Source organism: Clupea harengus, chromosome 9 (genome assembly GCF_900700415.2).
Source record: "Clupea harengus chromosome 9, Ch_v2.0.2, whole genome shotgun sequence".
In the NCBI taxonomy this organism is placed as follows: domain Eukaryota; kingdom Metazoa; phylum Chordata; class Actinopteri; order Clupeiformes; family Clupeidae; genus Clupea; species Clupea harengus.
The window spans coordinates 10,979,208-11,005,180 of NC_045160.1; the positions used below are offsets into that span (position 1 = coordinate 10,979,208).

Here is a 25,973-nt window from a genome sequence, read left to right on the forward strand (position 1 = left end):
TTTGAGAAGCTTCACCAGTTTCTACGAGATGAAGAGGCAGCCAGGTTAGCTGCACTGAGGGAGGAAGAGGAGCAGAAAAGTCAGATGATGAAGGAGAAGATTGAGAAGATAAGCAGAGAGATCTCATCTCTTTCAGACACAATCAGAGCCATAGAAAAGAAGATGGGAGCTGATGACATCTCATTCCTGCAAGTAGGGCCCATGCTGTATCTTTGTTAGTGAACCTCTGACACCAACATCGGATTATGGAGTCTACAGAAAAAAAAAAACTTCATGTTTATGATGAGAAGAGGAATAGAAAGATTCAAACTTACACTTGTGACACACACACACACACATACATGTACACACAAATGTACACAAAACAAACACACACAAAGGCTATCCAATTCAATTCAAATAAATTATATTTTGTTTTTGTAGCGCCGAAACAATCAAATTGTCTCAAGGTGCTTTACAGAGCCCTGGTCCTGAGCCCCCTTAGAGCAAGCCCAATGGCTAAAGGGGCAAGGAAAAACTTGCTGTTAATCAGGAAGAAACCTTGAGAAGAACCAGAGCACATAAGGGGGGCCCATCTGCTTGAATCCGGCTGGGTAGAGATAGAAAAAGAGGGGGGGCATAGCAGAAGAAATCATACATGTATCATGATGAGCATGCTAGCATACATGTGGTAAATGTACACAGCATACATGGGGTAAATGTGCATAATGCATACAAACATAATATGGTATACTACCATATTACAAAATTGGTAGTGGAAAATGTGGGAGGAGGGCATTCAAGTATTGTAGAACAGCTTAGTGGGTATACAGTGTGCTCATTGGGTTACTATTACAAGGGTAAGTAGAGTAATAGAACAGAAAACTCTGTCGATGGTGGCAATTATTTACATTGCAGGTAAAGGCTGGCACAGAGTATGGGGTAGAATAAGTGTATGACAGTGTGGTGGGGGTGGGTACGTGTAGGCTGAGGGTTTCTGCAATTAGGTCAGGTGGAGAGACTACGGCATCATCCCACAACAAAGATAGTCTAGACTAGGAGGGGAAGAAAGAATCAAAGTGAGTGGGTAGTGTTCAATTTGATAAACAGATAAGGAGATTTTAGGTAAGCAATTAACAATATGTAATATGGCAACATTATCAGTATCAGTATTAGCATTAGCAATAGGATATAGAAGGAGAGGGGGAGAGAGAGAGAGAGAGAGAGAGAGGCTACCTGGCAAGGTGTATGAGAATTTTATTTATGTTTAGTTTGGATTATGGTTGGCTGACATGGTGCATGTGGATTTTAGTTAGGATAGCAAGGGTGGCAGGATACTCAACAGTGCCCAACTGGCTGATGACAGCCGCAACACGCGTCACATGCCTGTACCCCGGATCCGTAAAGGCACTCCTTCACGGTACAACATGCGCTGTCTGTAGCCCAGTTTTATTGATATTGGGAATTTTATATATGTTTAATTGTGATGAATTAAGTTAAGTTATGTTGGCTGGCTTGGTGTATGGTGATTGCTAGTTATACAAGCATAGTAAGGGTGGCAGGATACAATAGCAGTGCACAACTGGCTGGCGGCAGCTGTAACAAGCACCGTATGCTGTACCCAGGTTCCATAAAGGCACTCATTCACGGTACAACATGCACTGTCTGTGGTCCACTCCTGCTAAACACAACAACATGGCCAGCAAGAAGTGCTAGAGCCTAACTCTAACCCTATCCACACATGAGGAAATCATTTTTATATTCAGACTGACTTTAGATGTGGAGCCTAACCATCTCCCTCTTTAATTTCACAGAATTACAAGAGCACAGTGGAGAGGTGAGTGATCTGCCTCTTGTCTCTCTCTTCTCTGTGGTTCTGAACCCAAACCCACAGCAGCACTGACTCCTGAATGTTATTCCAGAGCCCAGTGCACACTGGATCCAGAGATGGTTTCAGGAGCTCTGATCAATGTGGCAAAACACCTGGGCAACCTGAAGTTCAGAGTCTGGGAGAAAATGCAAGAGATCGTTCAATACAGTGAGTTCAGATCCACTGAATTGTACACACATGGAATCAAATTATTTAAGTGAAAATTTGTTTTCAAATGAAATTCAAGCTGGTGTAGCCCCTGTGGGGGGGGGGGCTCTCTACCTAGGGCGGAGTTAGTCTTATGTGTGAGATGTGAGGGCATATGCAGACACCTGCAGACAGGAAGGCCTTGCTGCTCACAATGGCCATTTGAATGCTAATAAACCTGGTGTCAGAGGACAGAGTACAGAACATAAAATACAATAATGGAAGAAATAGGAAATTCAGTTCACAGGTGACACAAACAGGAAAACACTAGTATTTGGTTTGATCAGTGTGCTTCAGTTTTGTATTGAAGACTGATACAACCATCATCATCATTCTCATCATCAGTACTTCAACTGAATTCTCATGTGTGTGTTATCTCTCTTTCTCTCTCTGTAGCTCCTGTGACTCTGGATCCCAACACTGCATACCCACGTCTCATCCTGTCTGAGGATCTGACCAGTGTGACATACAGTACTGAGACAGAGCAGCTTCCTGGTAACCCAGAGAGATTTGATAAGGGTGCCTGTCCCTGTGTCCTGGGCTCTGAGGGCTTCAACTCAGGGACACACTGCTGGGATGTGGAGGTTAGGGACAATGCTCTCTGGGACCTGGGAGTGAAGACAGAGTCTAGTCAGAGGAAGGGACCGGACTTCCCCAGTGGAGTCTGGGGTGTGAAACAAATTGGTAATGCAAATTATGCTGCACACTCTCCATCCCAGCACATTCGCCTCACAGTGAAGCAGAAACCCCAGAGGATCAGAGTGCAGCTGGACTGGGACAGAGGAAAGCTGTCATTCTCTGACCCTGATAATAATAAACACCTGCACACTTTCACACACACTTTTACTGAGAGAGTCTTTCCATTCTTTACGGTTGTGTTACCTCTGAGGATCTTACCAGTGAAGGCTGCAGTAACAGTAGAGCAGGTGACAATGGCTCCCACTCGACCGTCTCAGATTTGGCTGAAAAAATTCAAGGTTATTCATACACTTCTTAATAGGTGTAGTCCCAAATATTAGCTCTCTACTCCCAATAGTTTTGTCACAAAAAGATTTTTTAGCGACTGTGTCATGTGCATTTTCAGACGCTTTTTTAGCAGCGTTTTCTGAAGAGCCATTTTCAAATTGCTATAACTAGAAAAGTATTTAAGATAGCTCCTTCAAACTTTCTAGGCTTAAAATCTGATACCATTACTTGAAGAATATGGACTTCCAAGGGTGTGGTATATCATAGTATTCGGGGTGCTTGAATTTGCTCAAAAATTGTACTCTACGCTCTGTTGCAGCATCTTTGAAGGCCTGTGGAAAGCTCAATGTTAAAGCTAGAGACTTGATATTATACACAGACCTGCCTATGTATGCTCTGTATATTGTATTTTAATTAATTAAAACTGTCCCTATGTGATGAATGGTCTGGAAGATATTAAAGCTTGAAAATGGATGAAAACCCATTTTGTGCAATTTTTGGCATGCTGTAGCAAAAAAAAAATACAGCATTTATCAACATGAAACTAATTGTTTTGGAAAGATTAGATATTTGTTCTTAACAACAGTTCAGGACCTGTGCACATAAGTAGAGCTATTGTAGCTATGGCCAGTTACAATGGTCAAGCTCTTTAGTTAAAATGTTGTCTCTATTCTTTAAACAGCACACCAGTTACTAGACCATAGTATTTTTCCCAGGTTTCATCTACTCTAACTGAAAAAAACATGTAGACATGATCAGTTAGTTATTGTCATGATATATGTCAAATCTCACTCATCTGATACGGTACCAGAAAATGTCTATTGCCCACCTAAATTTCACTTATAGACAACAATAAGTGTACACGGAAATTCATAGTTGAAAATCTGTTTTTAATAACTCTGTGCTTTAAAAACTATGAATTCAAAATACTTGCAAAACAAAAATCAGATACTGAACTCTACGAACTGTGTCCAATGGCTCTGAAATCTATGTGAAATCTGAACATATCACATCAAACCTTTCATCACATCATGGTAAAGAAATGACTCTAGACCTGTTTTCACAGGGTGCAGCTCAACCTCACTCGTCTCTGAGCACAAAGCACTGGGTCGAGCTTAGCCGGCAGGGGGATATGCGTTACGATGTTCTTCTCAGAGAGGATCCAGTCTCCATCCGTGAGCTGTGGATCCCGGTAGAGAGGACAGTTGTACACAGGGAGGGCGGAGACACTGCTCTGAGGACCGTGAGGGGAGCGGGCTGGGTCTTCTGCTCTCTCAAGCCCCTGGACCAGCACCAGCGGTAAGGGGCAGGGCTTGTGGGAGAGGGTGTCATGTAAAGCGCCGTGCCTCATTACCCAGACCGCACCATGAAGCTCCAGCCCACCCAAGTACGCACAGTTGAGGGGAAGGGGTGAAGGAAACGCAGAAATGTTTAGCACCTGGAGAATGAGAGACACAGAAAAAGGATGTTATCGTACCTGCGAGAATTCTGGGATAATCCCACAACATTTTCTGAATAGTTTTTTGCCACATGCTTTATAATGGAAGGGCTGAAGCATAACCATTTGTGTGAAAAAATATTTTGTACCCGATACTGGAGATACACTTCGCTGACATCTCTCTGCTTGTCTTGAGCAGTCTGCCTGATGAGAGCACCTAGGAAGCCTTGTGGATTTTCGAACGCAGACAGGCAACAGACGGAGAATGTCGAGCTGGACGAGTCTTCCCCCAGGTAGTCTTGCAACAGATTCACTCTCTTCTCCAGTTTACTGAGAGCCTGTACTGTATACTCGGTATAAGAGGAAGCCGTCTTGGAGCTTGGAGAAGAGAGGCTGGCTAGCAGGAAAGCCACGTTATCTGCCAATCTTTCCCTTTCCATTAGTAGGAAGTCACGCAAGGGCCCAGGGGCAGCGACTCCTGTCCCCAATGTTGTACCCTCCACTATGCGCTGCAGAGAGTCCTGAAGGGTCAACAGCTTCATATGGGCCTCCTTGTAGTCAGGCAGAGAGGTTTGATACCTCTGTGTGTTGGTGAGACCTCTGAGGCCACCATACAGCCTCTGTGACAGGTGCAGCAGGGTTTGGAGAGAGTGGCTGTGCAGTTTTACTTGCTTCACACCCATCCCTGAGTTGAAGCCCAGCAGCAAAGGATCATTGGTATCACGCAGGTTTTGAACATGGTGGTCAAGACCTTGAAAGCCTGAGAATGCAACAAAGAATTGTAGTGTGTGTGTGTGTGTGTGTGGTGGGGGAGGGGGTTAATAGGGGAAATGTGACAGACATTTTGTGCATCGTTATCAAAGCCTCACTTTCACAGCAATAACACAGCACTTCAAACAGCAACAGCAACAAGCCTCACTTCTGCAGCCATTTGGACTGTGATTTCCATTACTTCTAGGGACTTATTTACTTCCAGGTATTTTATGCCATATTCTGCTGACATATTCACACATGTTTACCTAAGTGGCCAGAGGTGCTGATGATCTGTGCCAGAGTGTGTGGACCGCTGCCCCACGTGGGCGAGGGAGTCCTCAGGCAGGCCCTGGTCACTCCGACTACAGCCTCCAGATCAGCAGAGTCAAGCACATGACCACCATAGACCAGATATGCTGGAACAAGACAACATGAGGGCAAGGGCTACATAATGTACAAATGCAGATACATATCAATTTTAAATGTAATTTAAATTAAATGATTGAAATTATATTTTCATATAAAAATGAATGTAAAACCGACAAAAATGATGCTAGATCAGGGGTCTGCCTTAATGCCAAGAGAGCCTTTACCTGCGATATATTCCAGTGCCTCAGCTGTGTCAATGCAGTGTTTACTGAGATGGGTATGAGCTTCAATCAGAGTCACAAGATCTTCCTGTGTCCTGTAAAGCAACACACTCCATACTACTAAAATAGCCAATCAAACATTGTATCTGCTAGACCACTACTTCAGCGGTTGATTTTATGTTTCTAGTAGGAATTTCTATTCCTACAAATCTTGCATATGAACAGAATTGTATCTACATGGAATTGGAGTATTTCATTTACTCAGTTTGTTGTCAGTAGAGAATGTCACAAATGTCTCACCAGTTGTAGAGGCTACCCTGGCCCATGTACTGGTAGGCTTGGCGTTGAAGAAGCACTGAGTGCAGAATGGCACAGCGGAGAATGGGCTCCATAGACCTGGATCTGCGGGTAGATGTGCAGGAGGCAACACAGTACAGGGAAGAGCACAACTGCTCCTTGAGGTCCCAGGGAGAATCGCACACCAAGCGAAGAGCACATACCCTCACAACAGCTGCAATGAGAAGTTGAATTTAATTTATTTAAAGGACAAATAAATATTATAAAGTTCTGTCAGAGGTTTCACTTGCACGCAGCAAAATACAAATTCAAGTGAAAATGGTATGACAAAAGAAATACATGAAGACTGCGTTAGCACATATAGGCACTCAAAGCCATTTAATCTTTCAGGTGAGGGTATGTACCTGGAACCGAAAGTGGATCTTCCCCTTGAGTTATGAACCACACCTTGAACAGAGGATGTACCTGAGCGAGTGTCTTGTCTACCTCTACCTTGGGTCCTGAGGGGAGAAATGTGTAGAATAATGTCTTAATACTTCTTAATATCTATTTTTTTCAGAATATACTGTAGTCACAGAATTTTTTATTACAAGCAACATATTTAAACATGCAGTAGTCTTCATTTTATGTAGGAACATGGCAATATGGCCACAAAAAAACAGACAACCTAGGTGCCTGCTCATGTAAAGTGTTACAATGTTATTCCCCTCAGTATGTAACCAATATAGCCAAGTTTCCACATGACACTCACCTTTAGCTGTTAAGGATAATATGCGAGTGAGCTTGCGGACCACTTGCTCATCCCATTCTTCCAAGAGGTGACAGTTGTTCAGGATCACCCAATGGCCTTTCTGAGCACCTTGATCAAGCGCTGTGAGGATTAAGTCTTTCTCACACTTCGTCCCCAAAGAGATAACCTTGACCTTTGACCACATTTAAAAACAATGGTTTAGTACAAGGTTCTAATCACTAATTTGACCTGATTTGGCAGGACATTTTCTTTATAGTCGAACAGTGTACTCTTTGCTTTACTAAGGACTGCACTGGGCACAGTACTGGGAAAATTCTGTGGGATCAATCAATTATGATAATACAAGTCATTATATCGTTAAAGCAGAAAGAACAATATTACTCACCACTCTCTTGTCTCCGGCGGCCTGGGCTATCTGTGTGAGCCAGTGAATAGGGTGGGCGCTCGCCGACACCCCCTGGCTCGGGTGAGGTAGCTGTACGATCACAGGGCCATCATTCTTGACTAAATAGCGGGCGAGAGCCTCCGGGCAGCCTGTGTGTGGGGCCCTGGCAGGGCCTACCTGTGGGGAGTGAGCGGGCTGTCCCAGCTGACAGGCAGCGAAGTCCTCAGCCACAGCAGACAGCCAGCTGGGGGAGAGCGTCTTCCAGAGAAGGGCGCGCTGCATGATGGACAGATGGGAGTGAGACTGGCAGGGGATGGGGCCAATCACGGTGGAGGAGGGGAAACTCAGGTACTCTTGCCATTGGCCAGAGTTGGCTGCCAGTGACTCGATGAGCCCGCAGAAGGGTGCAATTTTCTCAAGCTGCACAAGCTCTGCGTGGACACTGGAGGGGATCCAGCTTGGGAGTTTGACGCTCGGTGCATTATCGGGTGTGAACTGCAAGGGGTCGCTCAGCCCACAGAGGAAGGCCTCTCGCTCCTCTTCAGCGCCACCTTCACTGTGCCCAAACAGGGCCACCGACAGCAGCAGTCGGAGCAAGCTGGCGTGGCTCTGGAACAGGCAGGGTCGATACTGGGCCATCAGCTGCAGCACGATCCGGTTGGTCACCTTGGTCATCACGGAGCCCTCGCTGTTGCATGACACGATGGGCTGTCCTTTCAAAAGTAGGGTGTGTCGCAAAGCGAGCAGGAAGTTGTGCAAGGTGAACAGGTAGAGGGGAGACAGAAGAGCAACTTGCTGCAGGGCCTGATAGAAGGCCGTGGCCAGGTCCGCGACAAAGCGGTAGTCCAGCAGCAGTGGTTTTTGGTGCTCGAGCTCTTCTGAGCACCGGACGATCTCACCCTGCAGCCTCAGAGAGGCACGGTGACAGGCCGAGACACGAGGGAGGAACGCAAGGTCTTGCTGAAGAGGAGCGAGAGACTGAAGGATGTACTCCATGAGGGACGCCTGCATGGGAGGTGACAATGAAGTCAAAACAACATATTGCTCAGCAGACCAATGTTTCACTCATCTCTGATAAGTATACTTTCTTGTAAATGTTCGTTATTCCATGACTATCTTCCTTAATCAAAGCATACTTATACTAATATTTAATTCGCTGTTAGCAAAACAAATCATGACCTTTCCTGAAACATAATGGAGATTTGTACATCCTCCAAAAAGGGGGTTTCATGTTCTATATCGTTCCCTGAATACCCCTAACTGTGATGCATTTTCTTACATTACAGGACAATTCTTCTAAATAGCACCTGTTTCTTCTCTCACCTTCTCATTGTGCAGTTTGTACTCTAGTGTCTGTTTGTTACTTCTGGTCATGCAGTGCTGTGCCCGCAGGTCTGCATTCTCAGACTGTAGAACTTCACTCATCATGAGCTCTTTGAGTTCAACAGAACTCAGTGACAAATCAATGACCTGAACCTCCTTCAATACTGCAGGGTGAATCTCTACAGTCATTAAACACAAAGACAAGAACAGATACATATTATAATGAATCATTTTTATAAGCTAAATAAAAATATGATACAACTGAAATGTAATACCGTTGTTACTGTCATTTTTCCATTTGATGTATTCACTGGTAAGGTCATAAGAACAATGGGAGGTTAACCAGGCATCTTGAGAACTATGTAGAAATATGTCTGACCTCTTAGCAGAGCCCGCACTGATAATGGGGTGCTGAAGGATAAGTGGAACTCAGGATGGGATGGCCGGACAGGACGTATGACACCAGGAGTTCGGCTACCGGACGGCCGCACCAGGAACTCCAAAAACTCTGAGCTGGGCATGAGACGCTCTACGTGAGTCACCATGACCTTCAGTCCTGTAGTCACAAACAAATAATATACTAGTATTAGAACAATGACAAATAGCACAATAGTCCCTGCACTATAGTCTATGTTTTGTACTTTTATGTTTCTAGTTTTCTATTCAGTAATAATAATAATAATAATAATAATAATAATAATAATAATTCATTTTATTTGTAACGTACTCTTCATCCAGAAGAATCTCAGAGTGCCAGTATAGTTTTTTTATTAAACCTTATTTACCTCTCTAGCTAGCGCCTAATACAAACCACATCTGTATCCCCTCATGGATTGTAATAGAAAAATGCAACATCAAATATATGTCTCTGTTAGTTCTAAATAGTGTGCAAACCTTTCTCTGCTCCAAGACTCAGTTTGTCCAGAAGATTGGGGTCATCAGCACTGATGATAAGTCCATATTCATTCTCCGCATGAACATTACCTTTATTCCCTGGAAAAGAAACAAAAATGTAAATCTCAAGAAAAAATGTAAATGTCTTTTTTGCAATGCACAATTCCAGGAACGACATGCTCACCCATGCACTGTGCACAAAATTCTTCATGTTGCTGTATATCAGCCAGCAGGGGCCAACGTGAGGCCCAAACACCTCTGTAGGCCCACACAAGTAACTTGAGGACAGAGCCTGGTGATACACACTGTTCCACACATGGCTCAGCTCCTATGGTCCTTGCAAACACCTTGTGAAGATGCTTGTCCACTGGAATGGACACGGCCGGAGGGAAATCCAAAGGGGTCTCCACAGAGTCATTAATTACAGCTAGTGATGTTCTGGGGTCTCTAAGGTTGGACTTGATGTTGCCATGGAGACACAGCTCACACCACTTATCAAGGAGCTCCATTCGTACATCGGATCCAAATGGACCAAGGTAAGTGATGACAGCCGCCGAAATAAGGGCATCGCCAGGAACTGTGTGATTGTTCATCTTTATTTCCTAGAGGCAGCAAAATACAGAACAAATGTATGTGAATAAGGTCTTATTTGGAGTATACTATAAAAACACAGGTTAGTTAACTTTTTCTTACCATGAGACATTTGGCATTTGTCTAACAAACATCTGTCAGCCAGGTTAGCCTACTGCTACCAGCCTACAATGTACACTACAGGTTATAAGTCTGAAGTCTCCAATGTGAATTGACCAAACTTGTGTAACCTGCATTGTGAACACAAGCATTGTGTGTGCTAAACTAACCAGGACTCCATGTTACTGTGACTTAACTGTCCCAATTGCGGAGCCTTACACTCCTCTCTGGGGTGTCGTAGTGACTGTTTTTCTGGTAAGTGACTGTTTTGCTTCTCTCAGTGTTTCCACCTGCCTAGCTGCTAACGTCAACCACATTAGGTTCCAAATGGTTAGCACACTCTCTGCTCCATTCTGGAGTTCAGCCTGTGGGTGGATTTAGATGCACTTTGCATTTATTTATCAGGACATTCGCTCTTCGTCCACTTTTGCCAAGAAGTATTTATTTGTTATTTCACTTTTTTTCCTGCATTTTAGAGTGAACTCTGTTAGCTGTTCTCTCCCGAAGCCACTCTTGCTAATAGCAGTGATAGGAGATGTGGCTAGCCCTTGTGTCTATTTATTTTCTCACTCTTCTCCTCCTTCGTCTGCAACATGCATTTATCTAGAGTCTAGACAAGGTTGCAAATACTGGCAATTTCTAAATTGTTGTGGTTTTGCCATTAATGAAGAGATGGAATCTGACTTCCTCATGCTGCTTTCCCCTAGCCAGATAGCTGTAGAAGGATGCAATCCTCCCTTGGCTGAGAGGAGGAGCTGCCTCCGCTCTCGCTCCCACTCATCACAATGACTCCATCTCCCTCTTAGCCTCCCACCTTTTGCCTCCTCCTCTCCACTCCAGACAGCCAGCACACCGCAGGTGGGCTTAGGGGTTGATTGGCCCATAGCCCCTGCACGACCAAAAAGGAGTTGGATGGACACAGACACAGGCTCTGCTGTCTCACAGACAGGCTCTTAGACAATGCATTGCGCTCCTGGGGCTGACGTTGGACTCCCTGTCCTATAGAGTTTCCCTGACAGAGGAGAGAATCCAGACATTCATCTCCTGTCTGTCACTCCTCCAAAGGAGTGTGGTCAACAGCCCATAATCTTTTTCACTTAAATTTCTCGAGTTGTATATGGAGCTCCTCCTTCTAAAACATTTCCTATCATATCTGAGGGGCAGTCATGTTCTGGTGTGTACATACAACACCACAGGGGTTTTGCAAAGGGGCTGATGCCCTTTCAGTGTTCAACTGCAGCTATTTGTCTTTTCTGCAGGAACTGTTGAAGAGGGCAAAACCTAGTGCTACCAGCATACACTACAGGCTGCAAGTCTCAAGACTAAAAAACCCATGGATGCAAGATTTTCAACTGTACCAATTAAAGCAAGGCCTGGCAAATAAGCCCAGTTTTCACAATTATACTATGGTATGCGCTGATTATTTTACTTTGTACCTTTTTTCTAGCATTCCATATAGCTATGTGGAACTCAGTCTGATTCACAGTGTTAGTCGCCTCCCGCTCCTGCACGTCCATCAAGCGCAGTTGTGCTGTCACATCATCCGTTTCTTGGCGATTTTCCTCCACCTTCCGCTTCCCATCTTCGAAGCGCACCTGGGCCAACTCCTCTTGCATGCAGACCTCCCGCAGGTGCTCACGGCATTCCTTCACCTTCGTTTCCATCATCTTCCTCTTGGCCGCCTGCGGGGCCATGCGGCGCAGCAGGCGGGCGTGCTCGAACAGCGCCCGCACCCAGCCGCAGAGTGACTCGCAGGCGCGGCTCTTGGTTCGCACCACATCAAGCTGGAACTCTGGCATGCGGATGATGCTGGAGAGCTTCTTGTAAACTTCATCATCGATGCTGTTGCGGTCAAAAAATTCCAGTTCCTAAACGTAACAAATAAATTCAGTTTTACATAAAATAGTATATCGGGGACTTACATTGATGTTATTTATTTAGTGTTAATTCATATATTCATGATTTGTTAATTAATTAACAATGCACTAATTTAAACATGTCTCACCTGAAAGAAGTTAGGTTGTCCCAGGAGCCTTTTGCTACTTTCCCAATTTCTGGGGCGATGAAAGAGCAAACATATTGCATCCATGATCAACACCACTCCTTCTGGCGGGCAACGGTATCGCCTGACCTCATCCACATCAGTTTGACTTAAAATCTTCAGAGCACTCACTGCGTTATTGTACAATTGGCTCACCTAGACAAAAAAAGAGCCATGACAATGTAAAATATAGTTTAGATTAGTAAAGGTCAATGTTATTTTTCTATTTGCCATTCACTGCTGTTGTTTCCTCTTGTCTTTTTGCTTTTGTGAGGCAAACAGGTAGAACATGGAGGGAAATGTATGTTGGAGCATCAAGCTCAAGAACTGAGCGGGGACACAGCTCAGCAACTGGTTTCAACAGATTACAGTGGACAGTGCATTAGCAGTAATGCCTCTGTGTGTGTGTGGGGGGGGGGGGCTCTTAGCTTACCTCATTAAAGAAAGAGTCCTAGACTGTTTGCCAGTTGTATTATTGGTAACTAACCTGCATGAAAGCCTCTTGAAGCGGCTTGTTGGCTTTGTCAGCCTCTTCCTCTAACAGTGTGAGGCGGTTTCTCTCCATGTTGGAGTGCCGTCGGGTGCGGGTACACAGTGTGTGTTCTGTTTCATGTGCTCGTTGCAACAGTGCATGTTGCTAAGTAAAGAGAAAATAGAATGATTTATTCCTGTTATGCCCTAACCCTCTGTACACCATTTAGACTGATAAACATTTTGAAACATTGATAAACAGTACCTTTATTGTTTTATTTAATTTAACCTTCAGATTCACAACTTGCTGTCTGCTTTTTTGAGCAATGTCAGCAATATCCTGTACACGTGAAAGGATTGTAACCATCCTGACAAAAGAGATTGGACGGTTTAAGGATTATCAGTATTATTTATCCATTTTTAATTTCAATGAATGAATTCCCTCTTCGACCTCACCTATTGGCATGACCTTGGCCTTGGCTTTGCAAGTGGCTACAGAGCAGGAGGTAGTGTGCTATTAGTTCTATGTAGGTCTGAGAAGTAAATGGTTGTAGGCTTGGGAGGTAGTTGGCCATATATCTCACAGCCGACTGATGAATACAAGCCATGGCCCAAGATATGCTGGCTATTAAGGGGTCTCTATCAACTGTAAAAAACAGGGAAGATACTGAGATTAGTGAGAAATGTAGGTAAACCTAATTTGAATCTAAATAAAATGTAACTCAAAGGGGGAAATTGATTTAAAAAACACACTAACCTTCAGTGTCAGTGTTCTGGGGGTTGTTTTTAAGTTGGTGACAGGCAACCTCAACCAGAGCCTGAGTCGTCCAAGGTGAGTAGACTTCTACACAATGACAAAGACTCAGAGCTTTTTTTATGTGTGCTGACAGGACAAAGGCCTCTTTGACAGCTCCGTCAGCATTATCTTTGGTTGGGGGCAAGAGCAAGAACACATGAAGATTCCTTCGGATATTTCTGAAGTATCTAAAAAACAAAATGAAAATAGAAACAACAACTTAGTTTTGTTCAAATAGCCTGATCTTTCTGACATTTTGTTGTTATCCACAAAAGTGATATTCATCTCGTAGCTAGTGGGGATTATTATTGCTACTCACTTATCAAGTGCCTGGTCATCCTTTAGTCGATTCACCGAAGTGATCCGCTGAATCAAGTTTTTGAGATCGTCTTCAGAGTAGAGGTCTGGGAAAGTTCCACTTGCCATTACAATGAGAAGCTCATCCATAACGGTCTGACTGATATTCTCGTGGACAAGAAATATAATTTTAATGCCATGCACACCACTGAGGCTTCCAGCATCTTTAAGCATTTCCCTGAACTTGCCCTCATTCCCCGCATGGATCTCCATCAGCTTGTACCCAGACAGAAGGGCTGCCAGACGCACTGTAGTTTTGCGACCTGTGCCCTTGGCAGCACGGAAGAGAGCCCCATGTCCACCATGTATTAGCAAAACACGCAGAATGTGACTGAGCTGCCGCACCCTTGGTTTGTGTATTACATACCTGGCGGTGCATGTCCACTGATCATTAAACTCTGCTTTTTCCTCCTCTTCTTTGCTCTTCACCGTGAGAGCTAGCTGTTGCACTAACATGTCCAAATCTCTTTCCATGTAAACTGAGTTGCGTTTGAAATTATGCTGCTGTGAGATGGAGCTGAGGGGCTCCAGTAGTTCTGGGCCAAAGGTCGCATTGTGTATGGTGGCTTCCATGTCTTTAAGTAACTGGAGGGGAGGTACAGAGTCATCTGGTACTTTATAAGTGTTTGGCTTTCCATCTGTTTTATGAAGCTTCCTCAAGACAGGGCTTTTCAATGGTTTCAGCGTAGTGGGCATTTGTGGAGTGTGACATTTAGTATTGGGTTGATCTTCTTGTAAGTCACCGGCCTTGTTGCCTCTATCCACATATCTTCTCCTTTTTAGGGTTTTCTTTTTGTGCTTCTTCACAGGCTTTTCACCACATGTTTCCTCTTCACTTCCACTACCTGACTCTGAGCTACCGAACAGTGATTTCTCCACAGATTCTACTTTGTTGGACAAGTCAGACTTATTCAAGGGCTTTATGATCGAGCTCAAATCTTCTGTCTGTTTCTGATTTGAATCTGTTGAGTTAGCCCTTACATACCCTGCATGTGGTGATGGACATGCAGATTTAGATGTGTCCACTTCGTCTGCCTGAGGCTCAACAGCTAATCTTCTACCGAAATGTACCTCCGACGTTTCTGTTAAAAGCTTGACAAATGTTTGAATATCCTCTTCTGAGCCTAAGCGATCCCCGAAGGTTCGTAAACACTCGTGCATCCAGAGGCGAGTGATATTGAGCACATTGGCAGCAGGACCCAACACTGCTGGAGAAAAAATAGGTTGTGCAGAGCATGGTAGAACAGCTCTGAGGCAATAGCTTTTTTGGTTAATCTGCCGTACAGCTGCACGTGGACTCCAGAGAAACATGCCCTGAAATACCTTTTGAAGGTCATGTACTGAAAAGAAAATCAAGGGCCTGTTTGTACGTGGACAAAAATTCTTGCACACTGCCTGGTACAAATCGAGGGTTGCTGATATAATGCACTTTGCCATATCTGGTGATCTGGAGGCAGATGGGAACTCCATGAGCCAGTGTTGCAAGTGTGAGGAGTGAAATGAAAAAAGAATATCAGCCTCCAAACTTGGTAGTGCTAGAATGGAAAACTGTCTGGTAAGCCGCTCTGATATTTTGTTGCCATTGCTTCTTCCTCTCCCTGGTATACTGCAAGTGCCAAAATAGCAAACTGCTCCAGACCTGAACGATTTGAATTGATAACCATCAGTGGACATAATTCCACACCTTGAAATGCATTGTCTCAGCATTTCCAGTGCCATCGATTCCTTTCCAGACGCATCTATACAGCATAGAGAGAGAATTGAAAAGGGGAACTTTTAATAAACGCTAACAATCAGATTGTTTAATGTAAACATAAAGAATCATAAACTTACCACAGGGGGCCTCATGAAGGTCATCAATAAACAGTAACAATCCTGCCTGCTTCATGCTTTTCCCAATGGTCTCCACAGGAGATTGCCTCATGCTCTCTAGAACTTTCCTCAGGTTAGAGATGTTAAGAAGAGGGCTTGCAGGGACTCGGATGTGCGGCCTACCATGACTGAGTATAGACTGGCAGAGAGTGGTCTTCCCTGACCCTGTCTCCCCAACAAGAATTGCTGGCTGATTGGCATCCAGCAGCAGTCCCAGCAAATAGGCATGCTTTTCATACTACAAGGAGTCAGAGTAGCAATAAATGTAATTTTCTGTAATTTAATGCTCCAATAAAATACACAAATTATAGGCTGATGTCTAAAATGTCAGCATTATCAATATGGTAATACCACCAAATTGACAACAAATATTTGTAGTAAAATGTACACACATCATTCAATTTTTTATCAATTTAAAACGTAGCACTAACCTGGTGGATATTTGTGTGTGGGTGTTGCAGACTTTTGCCACCAGAGAAGCTAAGAGAACTTCCAGTTTCTCCTAAGTTGCCTTCACTGAGATTGAAACAGTGTTCAAACACTGAGCCCTTTTGGGGGAACTCCACTTTGTAACGACTCTCAAACAGTGACTCACGAGCTAAATGGCTGAACTGTGGCCAGTGTCTGAAATTACAGAGATGTCAAAACATTATTAACTTTTCAAAGTTTTCAAACACCATGAGCTCTGCATTCTATCTGTAAAACTCTCACCTAGGATGTAGATGCCCACCAAAGCCCCAGATGTAGGCCACCACAAACATGTTTCTGGCACAAACCTCAGTGGAAATGGAAGCAATCAGTGAATCTAAAAACAATCCAATAAAATCCAAAACATCAATCAAAAGTATTTAAATTATATATTAGAGACTATTCTTTTCTAAGGAGAGTAATTTGGAGTTTTGCATGGTTCCTACTTTGGTACCTATACCCACCCAATACCCATAAAGGTCAATCTATTAAATCTGCAAATATCCATATAAAAGCGAAAAACCAAATTAAAACAAAAAGGACAACTTGTTTTGTCGCTACACATTAATTTATATGATAACCTGGTTATATTGTTCTCCTGCTTGTGAACTTCTAGCCATTCACTGGAAATTAGTATTAAACAGTCATATATTTACATCAATCAAATAAATTCAACTGCAGATTACCTTGTGTTTCTTTTGGTGGACACTTCAACCCATATCCCTTCCGGCACTGGTCCAACAGAGCATTGAGGATTCTGATGAAAGACATAACTTCCTGCAATCCGTCTGAAGCACCATAGCTGGAATTTTTGGCTGCATTGTTATCAGTCAACATCACTGATGTAAGGGCGTTTAACTTGATGAATGTGAGCGTCCTAGCAAACAGGTCTGCTGCCATGCTCTTCCACATTTGCATGGTGCTGTGGTCCAGTGTATGCTCCCTGTAGAGAAAATCCATCTCAGCCTTCCACACAGACTTCCACAAGTCTTTCCCAGAGAAGTACACTAAACAGCACTGTGTCACTGCAGATGGGGATGCACCGCTAATGTCAGTAACTTCAGCTAATACCCTCATTTCTTCTCTTGAAGGCCACACTTTCTCTCCAGATGATAAAGAAAGAAAGGGTTGCGATTTTCCAAGTGTGCTTAACCTGTCCAACCAACCAGGTGTAGCCAGTGGGTCACCATCCAGAACTAACCATTTCATCTTACGGATGAGCGTTCTTCTTTTTCCCAGTTTGGAGAAAGGGTTGGCTGACAGGTCATGCCGCTCTGAGTCTCTAAGCACTTTTGTGAAAGCCCCATCCCGCCATGTGCACTGTTGTTCAGTGCAGGCACCAAAGATTTCCTCATGAAGAAGTGCATTGGGGAATAAGACCACTGTATAAACAGAGTACCAACTAATGGAGGTTGAGTCCTGAAGGTCTGTGTCAGTGGTTTCTCCTTCATTGGAAGTATCCTCAACAACTTCCAATATCCTAGCTGCTAGTTTGCGGAGTGCACCTGCTAAAGCTTGATAACACGTGGTTTTACCACTGCCAGCTGGACCAACCATTAGAACTGCTTGAGAGAGCTTCAAGGTCTGAAAAAGAGACAGGGCACTGGCAATCACACCACTGTCAGCGTGAAGACCTGTTTTCTGAAGCTCTTCAGTCAGGGCAAGTTTTAGACTGAACTGCTCCCGTTCTTCATTGAACTGTTGACAGACTGGTAAGCACCGAGCAGTTGGAAAGAGATCCTCAAAAATCCTGCGGAATTGAGACGATTTTTTGGGTTCAGAAATAGCAGGTGTTAAGACTGAATTGATCCCCTTCACGACTGCCAGTTCTTCTGCCAAAGAATTCACAATTGCCACAGACTTGTTGAATCTTGAGGCCTTGAGTTCCTCCGATGGCTTGAGAAGTCTTTGGACATCTTCTGTGACCACACTGTCCCTATAGAATCCCTCTACTTTAGACTTGTGTAAGTGTGAACTTGAGGCAGCTATGATATTCTTGATAAGCGTAAGCCAGGATGTTTGACTACCACTGACTGTGTCTGGTAGACAGAGTGAGTCTTTTGCAGTGCTCAAGAGAGACAATAACCTTCGGCTAATTGAAATGGCATCTATGAAACCTTGGGAGGTAAACAATACCTCCATAATGATGTTATGATCAGGTATAGTTAATGAGATAGGCCTGGTCACAACTCTTAAATTCTCTGGCATCTTAGCCGAGTAGCCATTTGATGAGATGACAACGCAGCCATAACTGAGCTTTGCCAAAATGGATTTCCCTGTGAAAACCATCTGACCTTCCATCACATCAGGTCTGCTGAGCATGTCTCCAACAGTGCCCTCAACCCTGTCTTTTGACCCGTGCCCCAGGTCTTCTTTTGACTGGGTTTTGCCAAGCAGCAACAAATATGACTTATATATGTCTGACAGGTGCTGTCCCAATTCCGACAGAGCTCCCTGAGTCAAAGAGTCAACTGATTCCAGCACAAGCCATGATCCAGTTTTCAGAGCACCCAACAACATCTGGTGAACAACAGATGGATGAGTGAGGGTGTAACATTTTAAGGTGACCACCTGCTGTCCTAAAGCTTGTCCTAAGTGTACCACAGTCTTTCTCTTCCCAGACATGCAAGGCCCACTGATGAAGCCACATCTGTAGTTGGTGAGGGCCAGTAGGATTCCCAGGACAGCCCGATCTGTGCTGGGGGTGCTTACCATCATCCAGTTCTCAGGTCCTACATATTCGAAACCATAGGGTAGCTGGTTTCCCAAAATGTCAACATAACATGACTTTGCAGCATTGCAGTTACTCTCTTGAGTGTCTAAGACATTTTGATTGTCGTGTAAATTAAGGTGATATTTCATTAGCCTCTGCCACGCAAATGACGATTCATAATCACCTTTCACCTGCATCAACTGAGACAGCTGATTGGAGTGTTTCATGTTAAGTAAAACCAGAGCTCGTAAAGATGTCATCATGTGATGGAACTTGTGTGTTCTCTCACTGGAGTCCACAATCCCATCCTGGATAGCGCGACAAAAGATCTGAAGTTTCAGTGCATACCTGGCGTTGATGTGTTCCCATTTGACTCCGCTTGTGTTCTGGAAGGTTTTCTGGACCTCACTACACCATGTGGCTTCCTCTGACACCAAAATACATTGCAGTGGGAACTGACAAATCAGGTCACTTAGAGTGGGCGTGTCACTAAAGGCATTCTTCTCTGTCTGCCCCTCATTTCCAACAAAGCCTGTTGAGATTCTAAGATGAGATGGGTCAAGTTGCAGCCTCTCACTCACTTTTCTATTGCATTCTCCATCTTGCTCTGTTAATTCATACATCTGATGAGCAATAGCACATTTAATCATCTGCTGCTCCATAGCTTGTTGCAGTTGTTGTTCCAGAAGAACAAACCAGGCAAGGGGGTTGAGGTTTGGTTCCAAAGGACTGAGAAACGGTACATACTCTCTAAGAGTGCCATATACGCCATTAACCCACAATTGACTGTCTGACAGTTCTAGACCACTACTAAGATGGGCAGCATTTTGTTCACTGGCTATGTCCTTGTTGGTGTCGACTTCAAGCCAGCGCACACCTCTGAAGCACTTGCGCACAACTGGCAATAGGGTCGTGGGGGTGGGGTGCAGTGACAACAGTTTCATCACCTCGCCATCGCTGAGAAAGTATAGCCTGGGAAATGCCCTGCGTGGAGTATCCAGGTGATAGATCAGTTCACTGGAAATCTTCTCCATGGTTGACAGTCCATCAATGATGAGCAGACGCAAGCTGTTCCCCTGGAAGGGGCAAGTTGACTTTTCATTCTTCTTGTACTGTACAATGTTCAGCACTCGTGGGTCACTCAGTATTATCTGAATCATCTCTCTGAAGATTTTGTCCACTGGATGGAATTTCTCCAACTACAAGAGGAAATAAATCAACACGAGTGTGTTAAAGCCCAACATTTGTAAGACCTGCCTGTCATGCCTTGTGAGACCAACCAGATGCTGTTTCAAATAGTGTCTTCAGTTAAAATATGTATAGCTACATACTCAGTGTTAGGGAAGCTACTTTGAAACCATAGCTTTGTAAGCTACCAATTACTTCACACTGGAAGTTGAACTACAGCAAAGCTACCTCCTAAATCTAGTTTGGTTTGCTAAAGCTACTTATAAAAATAGTTAAAACTACTTTGTAAAACAAATTATCAAATTTACAATGTACATGTGATACGAAATTAAAACAAAATATAATACAAAAGATGCCACTCAATTGAGTTTATTGCAAAAAGTGCCTACTCGCTCACAGGTCATACATTGACCAAAAAATAAAATACCCCACTATTCAAGGGAAAGTGCAAGGAACGTCAGCTTTGTCGATCAGTCAGACACCTGTAACCCTATTGCACCAAACAGGATTACTCAGTAAGCCAGGTTACTTCTAAAATGGCATGCAACAACTTCTCTGAACATTTGCACATGCACAAAGGTCAAGTGTGTGGTGGTGGCTGCCTGGGCATGCCTTCACAGCAGTCAGGATGAAAGAAAAAAGGCAGCAGGGCTGGCAGCAGGGGATTCAATTACAGTAGAGAAGCAATGTCAAAATAAAAAATTTTCACGGTGCAAAATTGTTTGTAGTTTCAGTTATCATTTACACAAAAACTGCTTGAATCACTACACAAAGATGAATGTAACCGAGCTGCCAGAAAGCTTCTGCAGAATGTAGTGAAACTACCAGTTTAATTTCATGTAGTTCATTGAAGCTCCCCAACACTGTCCATACTACATACATACGTCTGCTAAGTAGGTGTAGATTTTTAACACCTATAGCTGAGATTGATCCATTTGTAGTCCATCAGTTTCTAGAGGCAGTGCAATACGAAATCATACCTGACTGGCAGAAACATTTCCTGATACTAAGTAACACATGGCTTGGAAACACTTTACTTAAGGGAACAAATGTTAGCCATTATCTAATTGGGGTCTGTATTATTGCCAAATAAGGTCTGAATTAATCACCATTAATCTTTTATTAGGCCAGTATTAACCAGTTAATTTACTCTTACAACAACCTTAATAACCAACTAGTTGGTCTTTACCTAAACTCACTGGTATATAGCAAGGATCAAAATAGAAGGTTTTATAACCTTTTAATATACTCTCTGAATACGTCACCTTTAGTGGCAGAATAGTTGTAGAATAGGTATTTCTACCTGCAAACTTTACTGTTCCAACAAACAAACTTTACAAATAAGTCCATCTTGTAATCTCACAAGAGAAATATGTCAAAGCCTGATGGAGGCTTAAGGCTTTGGAAAAGTTCTCCGTCTTGCAAAAAACACAAGATGGTTACTTTGGAGGGCTGTGGTAGGGTACTTTGGACGCATGTCGTATGTTCTGAATTTTTTTTTTTAAATAACATTCCTTTTTACATTGTTATTAGAAAACGATCAGCCTTCACTTTAGAACAAGGAACCTGTTTTGAAGGAATAATGAGATATTTACAGTTTATTACGTAAGGATGAATGTGTCTGTAGTCGTAGTGGGCCATTTTCATAATTTAGTCTGATTGTATGGAAAGTAATCCTTCACTTTAGAACAGGGAACTTATGTTGGATCAGTCATGATATACTATGTAGGTATCACTGATTGACATGCACTCATTGCTCTTGAGCAAGTTTCCACTTTAGAACAGGGGCACTGCCTCCCATTCACCACTAGCAGCATGGGTGAGTACAATTACCATTACTTGGACCTGCTGTGCCATTGCATTGAGCAATGAAACATTGTTTGTCAGTAAGAATACCTATTCTAAAATCATTCTGTCCTTATAAGTGACATATTTAGATAGCGTATTAGGGGAGGCTACAAACTTTCTATTTTTTATACTTATTATATAACAGTGAGCTTAGGTTGAGACCAACTAGTTGGCTATTAAGGATGAACCAAGAATAGATTACTTATTCAGTGAGAAAAAGAGAATGGCGAATACAGGCCTAATAGTCAGGTGGCTTAATGCAAAATTTAGGCTCGATCGTGACAAGAGTGATAAAAGCATGAAATTTGTCACACAATTAGCTTATACCCTACTAAAAGATATTAGAAGGGGTGCCCAAGTGAAACTGCTAATTTTTTCGTTTTAATGAGATATTAAGTTTTGACCTAAATCAAGATATGCGTTACCTGTGGTCCGATTTTCAAAACGGTTATTTTGCCTAGAAATGCTTACCAAATAAGTAATAAATCAGTTATTTATGCATGTTTGTGTTTTCTTGTTTGTTTTTGATATCCACTAGTTTAAACAAATGTTCCTTTAAGTAGCAAAACAGACAAAAAGACTTGTGCCCGTGCGCGCGCTCATCCAAGATGGCGGGAAAGACGTAATTCTGCTATATCTGTTAGGTAAAACCGTTATTTTACCACCATTTAAAACCATATTTGCATTTGTATCTTTTATATGTATAAGGACTGTAATATTTTATTAAAGATTTGCTTCAACATCATTAAAATAGCACCAACAAAGGCGCATTACAGTACCAGGAGGCTACGCAGAAAAAGGTAAATTTGGCGCAGATTGAGCGTGTCTTTTCGCACATCAAAACTGATCATATGAGGAATGTGCTGTTATAAATTGACAAATGTGATGATGAAAAATGAACAAGTCAATAGCATTTGTCGAGCTTATCGAGTACATAGAAGAATGTAGCTATTAAAAAAGGAACTCATATGTTTAAACTTTCTGAGCTGTCGTTGTACATCAAGAGGCTTGAAGATATTGGAGTTAAGAAAACTATAAATAAAACCAGGTTAATCAATGTCTTGCTAGAACATTACAAAGAGACTCTTTAAGAACAAACTGATGGAAGAAACACCGTTTTAGATTTCCGGGATGCAATAAGCAGGCTATTGAAGGATGCTTTGAAACAACACAACTTTTCAGAAGACGCCGAAATTCTAGAGAGGGCTGCAACAATTGTAGGCTAAGGAAAGACATTTTTGCACACAAAGGATTAATTTTTTCTGGGTGCTTTCCAATGGACTGCCATTCAAAATATTAACCGTCAAGCTTAAAGTCTCTCGTTTCTATCATTCTTTATGGTCTCAACATAGAGGATCAAGAGAAGTCTGAAAACTGGCCAAACTCGCATTTCAGCATCTCGTGAGCCACCCCTACCACTATATGTTGGGCTAAATATGCATAGCTCCACTAGAAGTAAGACATTGATAGAAAAGATATACCAAATGGGCATTTCTGTTTCCTATGATCGTATCATTGAGATAGAATACTGGCTAGAGACGTCTCTTTGCGAGCGCTACAAGGCCAGATTGGAGTGCGCTCATGTTCTTAAGGGCTAAATTTGTGATAAATCGTTGATGAGTGCGTTCACATGAATTCTACAGGCATCAATAATTATAATGATAATAAATACAAGAATATTTGTATCATTAACAATTACGTTTCACATTTATAGTCATGATTCTACGAGGCTTCGTGATAAATAAATAAATAAATAAATAAATAAATAAAACGAGAACACTCGTTCAATTTAAGAATCAGTGCACACTTTGGCCGTTTAAGAACACATTTCCAGGCATTCATGGATCCGGTGGAGATCTTTTCTTAGGTTGAAGATATTAAAGACACTTAACAAAATGTGCGAGAATGAGGTCCATTGCTCACAATCCCAGCTCCACGACATCAGTCTCCTCATTTCACGGAACTGGTATCAGCATCTTTCAGTTTACAACAGAAAGTGTCCTGGCGAAAATAGGCCCCCACTAGTTCTGCCGTGTGGAACAGAGCACCAAGGATAACCAGAGAGCTATGTAACGGTCTCTGCAGTTGCAATAAGCACAAGTTCAGTTTCCGTTCCAGCCTGCAAAATAACACCACTTCACGGCAATGTTAGCATTAGGTTTGGATGACTATCCCCAAGTGTCTATACTGTATGCAGAGAGCTGATTACGTGCACCTGCAAACAGCGCTGCTCACGTTGCAAATGTGTTCAAGAAAAGTTGAGATGCAAGCCAATGTGTTAATGTGATTGTCCAGAGAGCAAATCGTAGAGCAATTTATAACAGCACATTCCTCATATGATCAGTTTTGATGTGCGAAAAGACACGCTCAATCTGCGCCAAATTTACCTTTTTCTGCGTAGCCTCCTGGTACTGTAATGCGCCTTTGTTGGTGCTATTTTAATGATGTTGAAGCAAATCTTTAATAAAATATTACAGTCCTTATACATATAAAAGATACAAATGCAAATATGGTTTTAAATGGTGGTAAAATAACGGTTTTACCTAACAGATATAGCAGAATTACGTCTTTCCCGCCATCTTGGATGAGCGCGCGCACGGGCACAAGTCTTTTTGTCTGTTTTGCTACTTAAAGGAACATTTGTTTAAACTAGTGGATATCAAAAACAAACAAGAAAACACAAACATGCATAAATAACTGATTTATTACTTATTTGGTAAGCATTTCTAGGCAAAATAACCGTTTTGAAAATCGGACCACAGGTAACGCATATCTTGATTTAGGTCAAAACTTAATATCTCATTAAAACGAAAAAATTAGCAGTTTCACTTGGGCACCCCTTCTAATATCTTTTAGTAGGATATAAGCTAATTGTGTGCCAAATTTCATGCTTTTATCACTCTTGTCACGATCGCGTTGTTAAGCCACCTGACTATAATAAGTGATCAGTGACGCTTAATGCAGAATTCATACAGACACATATTAGTTATGTGTGAATGGAAAACATATGCTCCTTACACTAACGTGTTGCCCATGGCTTCAATGTTTTTGAGTCATTATCTATGTAGGGGTCATGGCAAATAAACATTATTCTTATTTTCTAATAATTAAATAATACATTCTTTACTTACCAGTTCAGAGTTTTGTTTCTTTACTGATGTTTCATAAAAGATTTTACTTAGAAAGACCCACTTCTGCTGGTACATTTCACAAAAGCCAAGCAGCTCCTCTGCAAAGGTCATTAACCAAGAAAACATAAGATAAACATATTCATAGCCAGGAAAAGCAGCAAATAAACAGTTTGATGAAAACTTAGCTCTATGAGAATATTACCAAGCTCATGTAATAGATGCACCCAATATTCCACGTCCTGTCTGACATCAGCCACATGAGGAGAGAGCAGCATGTTTGAAAAGGTCATTACACTGTCCTCTGTTTCAGAATGGAGTGTGTCCAGACCTGAATGATATAAGCAATCAACAATGGAACATCAGTATGTCACTCATGGAACAACAAGAATAAAGAGAATGACTGCTTGCATCATTAGCTTATAGCTATAGCCTATCCCTATATCTGTATTAGCTGCTGTCTTTCCAAGAGAACATGCTATAGCACGAAGCGGTGAGTATTGTTAAACAAACATTATGTTTAACCAACCAATTATGGTGAATGTGCCACTGTCACAAGATTGCTGTGTGATAGAGGGCTTCTTCTTTCGGAAATTCCCCATCTGCGGTTTCTCTTCTTCCCACACAGTGATTATGAACTTTGCAAGATGGAAAAGAGCCCCCTCCCAGCTCCGCTGAATCTTCCGGAAAACTTGCTCCATATCTGCCTCCGCTTTAGCATCTCTGGAGATCTACAGTAACCAGAAGCCTAAATCAGTGTTGTGGTAATATGCATGTCTGACTAGCTTGATCTTTAAACAGAAAGTAAATTATGTAGGGATGTTTTGGCAATGACTGCTTTTCTATGGAGATTGATTTATTAGTAAACAGGTGTAAAACATATATACATACAGTACATAAAAAAGTCTATATGTCTAGTAAAGCAACAGAAGACAGACATTATATAAC

The 25,973-nt window shown here is 42.5% G+C and overlaps 4 protein-coding genes across 4 annotated transcripts in view; 1 reads left to right on the forward strand and 3 right to left on the reverse strand.

Annotated features, from left to right (window-relative positions):
- Positions 1–972: 972 nt before the first annotated feature.
- LOC105901398 (zinc-binding protein A33-like) lies at positions 973–3,245 on the forward strand. The gene is made up of 3 exons (XM_031574163.2): positions 973–1,816; positions 1,902–2,017; positions 2,453–3,245. The coding sequence occupies exons 2-3, from the start codon at positions 1,927–1,929 to the stop codon at positions 3,073–3,075; spliced, it is 714 nt and encodes a 237-aa protein (XP_031430023.1). The 5' UTR covers positions 973–1,816; positions 1,902–1,926; the 3' UTR covers positions 3,076–3,245.
- Positions 3,246–3,551: 306 nt separating this feature from the next.
- LOC105901365 (dynein heavy chain domain-containing protein 1) overlaps positions 3,552–25,973 on the reverse strand; it is a 31,486-nt gene continuing 9,064 nt past the window's right edge. The window contains exons 18-44 of the mRNA XM_042708622.1: positions 25,555–25,756; positions 25,231–25,356; positions 25,029–25,126; positions 16,835–20,060; positions 16,392–16,485; positions 16,112–16,304; positions 15,642–15,918; positions 13,771–15,013; positions 13,549–13,639; positions 13,112–13,350; positions 12,921–13,023; positions 12,672–12,821; positions 12,149–12,340; positions 11,580–12,011; positions 10,958–11,032; positions 9,770–10,055; positions 9,454–9,552; positions 8,939–9,139; positions 8,560–8,738; positions 7,210–8,241; positions 6,852–7,023; positions 6,505–6,600; positions 6,104–6,314; positions 5,784–5,898; positions 5,480–5,657; positions 4,553–5,220; positions 3,552–4,460 (exon numbers count right to left, since the gene is read on the reverse strand). Of these exons, the coding sequence (XP_042564556.1) occupies positions 4,083–4,460; positions 4,553–5,220; positions 5,480–5,657; positions 5,784–5,898; positions 6,104–6,314; positions 6,505–6,600; positions 6,852–7,023; positions 7,210–8,241; positions 8,560–8,738; positions 8,939–9,139; positions 9,454–9,552; positions 9,770–10,055; positions 10,958–11,032; positions 11,580–12,011; positions 12,149–12,340; positions 12,672–12,821; positions 12,921–13,023; positions 13,112–13,350; positions 13,549–13,639; positions 13,771–15,013; positions 15,642–15,918; positions 16,112–16,304; positions 16,392–16,485; positions 16,835–20,060; positions 25,029–25,126; positions 25,231–25,356; positions 25,555–25,756 (10,356 nt within the window). The 3' untranslated portion in view covers positions 3,552–4,082. The remainder of the gene's footprint in view (positions 4,461–4,552; positions 5,221–5,479; positions 5,658–5,783; positions 5,899–6,103; positions 6,315–6,504; positions 6,601–6,851; positions 7,024–7,209; positions 8,242–8,559; positions 8,739–8,938; positions 9,140–9,453; positions 9,553–9,769; positions 10,056–10,957; positions 11,033–11,579; positions 12,012–12,148; positions 12,341–12,671; positions 12,822–12,920; positions 13,024–13,111; positions 13,351–13,548; positions 13,640–13,770; positions 15,014–15,641; positions 15,919–16,111; positions 16,305–16,391; positions 16,486–16,834; positions 20,061–25,028; positions 25,127–25,230; positions 25,357–25,554; positions 25,757–25,973) is intronic.
- Positions 13,704–15,911, reverse strand: LOC116221819 (dynein heavy chain domain-containing protein 1-like). The gene is made up of 2 exons (XM_031573334.2): positions 15,642–15,911; positions 13,704–15,547 (listed from the first exon to the last, which is right to left on the reverse strand). Exons 1-2 carry the CDS (start codon positions 15,730–15,732, stop codon positions 13,767–13,769), a joined length of 1,872 nt encoding a protein of 623 aa, XP_031429194.1. The 5' UTR covers positions 15,733–15,911; the 3' UTR covers positions 13,704–13,766.
- On the reverse strand, positions 16,359–17,765 carry LOC122133167 (dynein heavy chain domain-containing protein 1-like). Its single transcript, XM_042708704.1, has 2 exons — positions 16,835–17,765; positions 16,359–16,485 (listed from the first exon to the last, which is right to left on the reverse strand). Exons 1-2 carry the CDS (start codon positions 17,703–17,705, stop codon positions 16,388–16,390), a joined length of 969 nt encoding a protein of 322 aa, XP_042564638.1. The 5' UTR covers positions 17,706–17,765; the 3' UTR covers positions 16,359–16,387.

Excerpts from the sequence above, each read along its gene's own strand:
- LOC122133167 (XM_042708704.1), bottom strand. The coding sequence starts at position 17,705 with ATGGTTGGTCCAGCTGGCAGTGGTAAAACCACGTGTTATCAAGCTTTA. Across the intron at positions 16,486-16,834 it reads TCCACCAAAAGAAACACAAG|ATTCACTGATTGCTTCCATT; the intron begins GTAATCTGCAGT and ends GATTGTTTTTAG.
- LOC105901398 (XM_031574163.2), top strand. The coding sequence starts at position 1,927 with ATGGTTTCAGGAGCTCTGATCAATGTGGCAAAACACCTGGGCAACCTG. Across the intron at positions 2,018-2,452 it reads GCAAGAGATCGTTCAATACA|CTCCTGTGACTCTGGATCCC; the intron begins GTGAGTTCAGAT and ends CTCTCTCTGTAG.
- LOC116221819 (XM_031573334.2), bottom strand. The coding sequence starts at position 15,732 with ATGAGGCAATCTCCTGTGGAGACCATTGGGAAAAGCATGAAGCAGGCA. Across the intron at positions 15,548-15,641 it reads CCTTCATGAGGCCCCCTGTG|ATGCGTCTGGAAAGGAATCG; the intron begins GTAAGTTTATGA and ends TATGCTGTATAG.